Below are 6,672 nucleotides of genomic sequence, written 5' to 3'. Positions count from 1 at the left end.
ATCACCTTCTCTTTAACTTCTCATTTCCACTTCCTCTAAATCATTCTAACTTTACCACCTGCCCACTTTTTTCCTTTTCTTTTACAAAATAAACATAATTTTCAAAAATAAAATTACAAAAATACCTCCGGACAAAAATGCCATTGGACAAAAAGGCAAATTAGAAAATAACCTTGGATCACCCGTGACCTGAACTTGATCCGAATAACCTGACCCGACTACTTGAAAAAAAAATATAATGGAAACACAGTCAAACAAATCTGTGAGAACAGTTAGAAATATTTTAGAATACTCCAGAAGCAATATACATAATCAATTAGTTACTGTCACATGTACATATTTTTTTTTTCTTTACACCAATTGCATCTTCAATTAAATGATATACAAAACTATTTTAAGCAACACTTTTATGATAGAAGGATCCAACCAGCTTAGTTTATTGCCAATAACTCACTCCAAACACATTGATTCTGGGCCTGTTTGGTTCAGCTGTTAGCTAATAGCTGTTACGGTTGCTGTTAGCTGTTTGTCGTTGCAATTAGCTGTTTATTATTAGTGGTTTAATTACTAGTGTTTGGTAAAATTATATTGAACTGTTGCTGTTCGGATTTAAAATGTCTAAAATGAACATGTTTTAAAGTAATCAACGATGAAATTATAAAAAAGAAAATGTGAAAAAATACCCATAAAATTGCTTTTGGCGGCCAACATTAGGGATATAGTTGCACAATTTTAGACGTTAAAGGTAAGATTGCTCCTAGCTGCAAATGTTATGGGTATTCCTATTATAAAATAAAAAATGTGTTACACAAATTAATAAAAATAATCTATATAAAAAATAAAAAAATTTATTGAACGCAGTAAAACATTGTTCTTCCGGTAATTATGTCGTAGAAATATAAATAATGTTAAAGAATAAACATATTTTGTGGAAATAAAAATGATAATTTTGGTAATAACATGTAACTATAAACAACTCTTTTATGAAAAACTCAAAATATGAATTTTTCGTGAAACGCTCCAAAACGCTGCAGTTTCCAAAGAAAATGCTAAACGCTACGGTTATATAAATCTAACAACGCTAAACGTTCCTCCGAAAAGATGAAACAAACACCTTCAATTCCACGCCCAATTTTCGCTATCAGTAACAGTTTATGTTTTGGAGATATAGTTTAAGTAATGCATCAATTGCTTTTGTTTAATGATTCGTAAGCTCATACATTAGCTAGGCATCGTAGTTCATTGATAAATATGTGAATTTGGTTTTATGATTCCCTCAAATTCTTAGTTGATGCTGATGTTTAATTGAATTAATTTTTCACTAAAAGAAATCTAATACTAGATATCTATGCAATCATAGATATACATGAACATAAATTATTATTAAACGTCCAAATCATTCATACTTTAGTACAAACTTATTACTAAACTTATTCATGTACATGCAGTCTACAATATAATATACTACTAAACAGAATACTTTCTATTCGATATTTAAGTTGATTACGTGTAAGAAATAATACCACTTTTCTTACACGTAATATGCTTCAATATCATATCATATCATATGAAATGTTAATATTTTATTATTACCAAATAGCAATTCAGCAGAGAAAGTAAATGTGGTAATCAAAGGGAGGGTTTAATGTTTCTGGGGTTTTGCTGCAACATATTATCTAACTCCTCCATGAATATTTCCATAGATGTTGCCGGCAAGCAAAGAAGCAAAAGAGTTCCATTTTCTCCTTTCCTGTTCTGATATGGAATATAATAGCTTGCCATTGCCGGAATAGCTCTAGGAGGACCACCGTAGATAGCATTTCCCCATCCAAAATCCACCTCTCTAAACCCTAAACCTCTAGTATCCGACATTATGTAAGTCCCTTCCTCTTCAAAGTGAGACCTACCCTTACTCACCACTGTATCCACCGCCGATTGTATGTACTCTCTCGTTACACCTTGTTTGGCCTTTCTTATTAATTCTAATGCATATTCCACTGGATTTCCGATGAGTTGTTCAGCGGTTGATGTCACCGTCGGAAGTACAAAACCATTGCCGTAATACCCCTCTGGTATTAATGGCGGGTTAAACCCTCTGTAACGTGCATTAACAACACATGTCATACGCATAATTTGTGTTGGGTTTGGTTGAAGTGCAATAGTACGACATCTCCACATACATGCTGTTAATATTTCAAAAGTAGAACAATGTTGGAAATGAGGAGGAATGAGGTTTCTAACGGTGGAAATTTCTTTGGATCCGAAAAAGAATGATCGATGGACATGATCATGATCCTCGACCTCTTGATTGTTTGTGTAATTAGAAGTTTCGTATTCAGGATGAAAGCATGTTGGATTTGGTGGATTTGTAGCACTAAGAATATGTCTTTCCCATACTGGAACAATGGATGGAACTTGTTTCCCTCTTGCAATTTCTCCCACAGCTGACATGAATTGTACTAAACCAGGCCCGTCGCTCATTGTGTGGTTGAGTCGAAGAGCCAAAACGAAACCACCGCATTTCAGACGTGTTACCTGCCATTTAAGTTCGAGAAACCAATTAAGTAACCCCGTAGAGTTTTTAATGTTACATTATACCTCAACCAATAAAATATTAATACTTTGCGTTTAATTATATATGTTTTATTTGAACACCCGAACTTGTTTTAAAAGATTATAGTATCATGTTGATATCATACAAAAATGACATCAAATACATGATATTTGCACCATCTCTTTAGATGAATACACGGTACAATGGAACATGCCTAATAGCGGTCTTAGAAGCTTCTATTTCCTTTTTAAACAAAGGAACATTGGAGGAACACTAATTTTCACATGACAAAGGATTCCCTTAGAACAAAAATCCCCTATGGGAGACGGAAATCTTCACCTCATAAGGATTTCTAGTTTATAAAAACCTTGGCCTAAAACCCTATATATATATATATATATAAAAGATACACTACATTAACTATAAATCATCAACTGAATTAGACATCGGAGTGGGTTCACCCGACTCTGGCCCTTCTGACCTACCATTCTGTTTTACAGATTGATAAAGGAGATTCACCAAAACATTTGGACACGTGTACAAAGTTCAAATACTCGGTTATCAAGAACCCGATTTTAACCAATCAACATAAAAGCCGACAAATTTAACCTAATGAATCATACATGTATATACCTGAATAAGCAATAACGGGCAATTGAGGACTCCATTGGAGCCAGGGACATCAAAAAGAAGATCCTCCAAGTAGGTAAACGGAGGGAGAAATGAATCTCCAGATTGGTGAAGAGTAATATCAGCATCAGCCTCAATAAATAGGATACCTTCGCCAGTGCATTCGACTATAAGTTTTCTCGAAGGATATAATTCTCTAAGCCTACCTGCAAATGGATAATAAAATACAAGTGTTTCAGAAATTGCCTTTCTTATGACCTTAACAGGGTCTACCCCTTCCATAGAAGGATTGTATGGATACACTTGAATGACAGGAATTTGGAATCTGAGACCATCTTGATCATCTATGTCTGATAATGCCTTGAATTCATGAGGAGTGGGCTTAGCCGGAGTTATAAGTTCAGGTTCATGTCTGTGAAAGTTGAGGGGTGGAGAAATAGTTGATTGGTTCATAGTTGATCATTCAATGTGCTCAAACACGAGAAATGGAATAATAAATACCCTTTTTTCTATTTTTATGAAGGTCTAGTGGGAGTGAATAGTTAAGATATAATATTACTGATCTTTCACTTGATAATATTTTATGTGTTCAGTCTGCTTCTAATTATCTTTTTTCTGTTTCATCTCTTACTCAATCAAATTCTATGTGGGCGACTATATACCGCACTAAAATTCCGGTTCACCGCCCTGTATTGACCTTTTTACCCTTCTCATTATTTCAAATATAAGTTTTGAAAATTCCAAATCCTCTCAACTTATTTTCCATTCTAAAAAAAACCGACCAAAAACGAGATGGCACGAAGAGGAGGCATCGGCAAAGGATACATGGGTATTACGGTAAGTATTTCCATAAAAAAAATTATCAAAATCGTGAGTAATCGGGCCGAAATTCGGGATTAAAATCCCAGAATTTGGCCTAGGCGGGCGACACGCTCCATCTCCACCTACGGTGGAACGCATGAACTATGCGTTCCACCGTAGGTGGAGATGGAGCGTGTCGAGCGATCCACCCTATGGTGGATCGCACGGCGCACGCGCTCCATCGTAAGGTGGAACGCGCGGCGCATGCGCTCCACCATGGGGTGGGTCGCTCATCGTACGCGTTCCACTTAAGGTGGAACGCGTACAACGCATGCGCTCCACCTTATGGTGGAGCGCATGAGCCACCCGTTTGGCCTAAGGGCCAAACGTTTGCGGCGCACTGGTCGGCCCTAAGGCCGACTGGTGCGCCGCACCCGTTTGGACCATAGGGCAGGTGGTGTAAACCACCCGTCCAGGCCAAAAAGGGGCAAATTTTGAATTTTTTTTTAAAAAAATTGCACGGACCGGGCGTAGGCAGACCCGAACGTATAGAAAAAAAAATTATGTTAAATTGAATATACCTTATAAATAAATAATATTACAGGATCAGGAGGGAGCTGACCCTAGACGCACGTCTTCACGTCCTGTTACTGCATCTGCTCGGCGGGACCGGGAGGAGCAGCAGCGGTTCATGGCGGACGCCCGGAGGGCACATGCTGCACAGGCGGAGCGTGCTGAGGGACGGGATGAGGCGGATGATATAGACATGGACGGGGATGCTTCTATGCATCGTCCTAGTGCTGATACTATCCCCATAGATCGTGGCGTTGTGACGAGGGGTCGAGACGGACGATTTTCTTCTACCGCAGCATCTTCTTCTGGTAAGAGAAATTTAAAAATGTGTTTATTTGTATTTGTGTTAATCGTTATTATTGAAAAATATACTAAAAAATTAATGTAAACCGTTTGCTGTAATTTCAGGTAGCAGCAATCGATCGAGGAGTGTAGAGGATGACTGGGTTGTGAAGGACCCCGTCCCCGGGGGTCCATTTGATGGTGCTGTGATCTCGAGCTTTTTGGGACATATTGCATGTGCTATATGGGCCGGTCAGGATAGGGGCGTCCTTAGGTGTTATACCAGATCAGGGTATTGCACGAAGCTGAGATTATGGTACAATGGTTCTTCCCGGACGATTCAGTCGCATATCGAGTCATCTGGCTTGTTCCATTTACCTGGTATTATGCACAGTCACATAGATGCTGCTCTGATCACGGCATTTGTAGAGCGGTGGCAGCCAGACACGTCATCATTTCACATGCCATTTGGTGAGATGACCATTTTGATGCATGATGTGTGGGAGATATTGCGCATCCCCGTAGATGGTGCCATGGTGACTGCTGATGCGACTATTGATGAGCTTAAGGAGTGCGTGATGGATTTGTTTGGGATGACTCGGGTTCAGTTAGATGCCCGTCATTATGCTTCTGGTGGTATACGAGCCGCTTCCGTCATGGAGCACTGTAGAGGTGATCGGATTCCTGAGACCCAGGCTATAGCTTGGACGTGGCTGATGCTCGGTTCCACCTTATTCATAGACAAGAGTGGTGACCGCATCCGACCTTCTTGTCTGTTAGAGGTGCAGGACTCGGCGGCTGGAGCCGTTGGACTTTCTTGGGGATCAGCTGCACTAGCATATCTATACCGTCATCTTGGTATTGCTACCAGAGGAGATTGCGGGCAGATGACGGGTTGTATGACATTGCTCCAGTCCTGGATTTACGAGTATTTTCCTTGCTTCAGGCCACATCGAGAGGCAGTTACAGTTGACCCGGATCTTCCTAGGGCTTCGTTGTGGCCATCTATATCGATGGAGAAGAGCGATGAGCGGCTGAGAGCATTTCGTGCCCGGCTTGATGTGTTGACAGCAGATGAGGTATACTTGCTTTATAATTATAAATACTGTTCAATTAAAACAAATTTGTGTATTACTTGTATGTGTTAATGTAATTTTATACATCTGTAGGTCATGTGGATGCCGTATGGCCCTGATGCCATTACTGAGACCCCGAGGACTCTATATTCTGGATGGATACGGTATCGGGATGTGATCGAGCCGTACATGCTGGGGCGATGCCTTCGACAGCTTGGACATGTGCAGACCATTCCTAGACCGATATTGCAGCCTTCTAAGGCTGTTCGCCCGTGGACCAGTTTGAAGTATCGTGTATAGGTGCCAGCTGCGATGGTGCAGGGTATTTGGGACTCTTTTCCCCAGTCGTCCGTCCTTATACTGTCTGTATTCACTCCAGCACATACTCCATCAGATTGTGAGGATCAGTACATGCATTGGTACACCCGTCACTCATACCCTCGTCTACTTCCGGAGATTGTTGCACCCGAACCGGCCGTTTATACTCGCTCAAACAGTGAGATTGTAAGTTATTTTTGGTTTTTCTTTACTGGTCTAGTAATGTGAAATGATATTTACTGAAATGTGAAATGATATTAACCTTGTTTTTTGTTCTTTACTTTTTTACAGTGGGTTAGTCGATTATCTGGCTGGGGTGAAACTGTGTTGGATCACATGAGTCATCTGGACGAGGATGCTGCGATTGTATATAGGCAGTCGTTAGAGGAGATTATGGATGCTTGGCATTTGGCCAAGTGAGTTATGACTGTATTTTGA

At 39.9% G+C, this 6,672-nt stretch overlaps 1 protein-coding gene across 1 annotated transcript; it reads right to left on the bottom strand.

Annotated features, from left to right (window-relative positions):
- Positions 1-1,624: 1,624 nt before the first annotated feature.
- LOC136207349 (benzyl alcohol O-benzoyltransferase-like) lies at positions 1,625-3,637 on the bottom strand. Its single transcript, XM_065998616.1, has 2 exons — positions 3,188-3,637; positions 1,625-2,535 (listed from the first exon to the last, which is right to left on the bottom strand). Exons 1-2 carry the CDS (start codon positions 3,635-3,637, stop codon positions 1,630-1,632), a joined length of 1,356 nt encoding a protein of 451 aa, XP_065854688.1. The 3' UTR covers positions 1,625-1,629.
- Positions 3,638-6,672: the final 3,035 nt, after the last annotated feature.

This window comes from Euphorbia lathyris, chromosome 9 (genome assembly GCF_963576675.1).
Source record: "Euphorbia lathyris chromosome 9, ddEupLath1.1, whole genome shotgun sequence".
NCBI lineage: Eukaryota > Viridiplantae > Streptophyta > Magnoliopsida > Malpighiales > Euphorbiaceae > Euphorbia > Euphorbia lathyris.
This window is presented reverse-complemented; position numbering and strand designations above follow the sequence as displayed.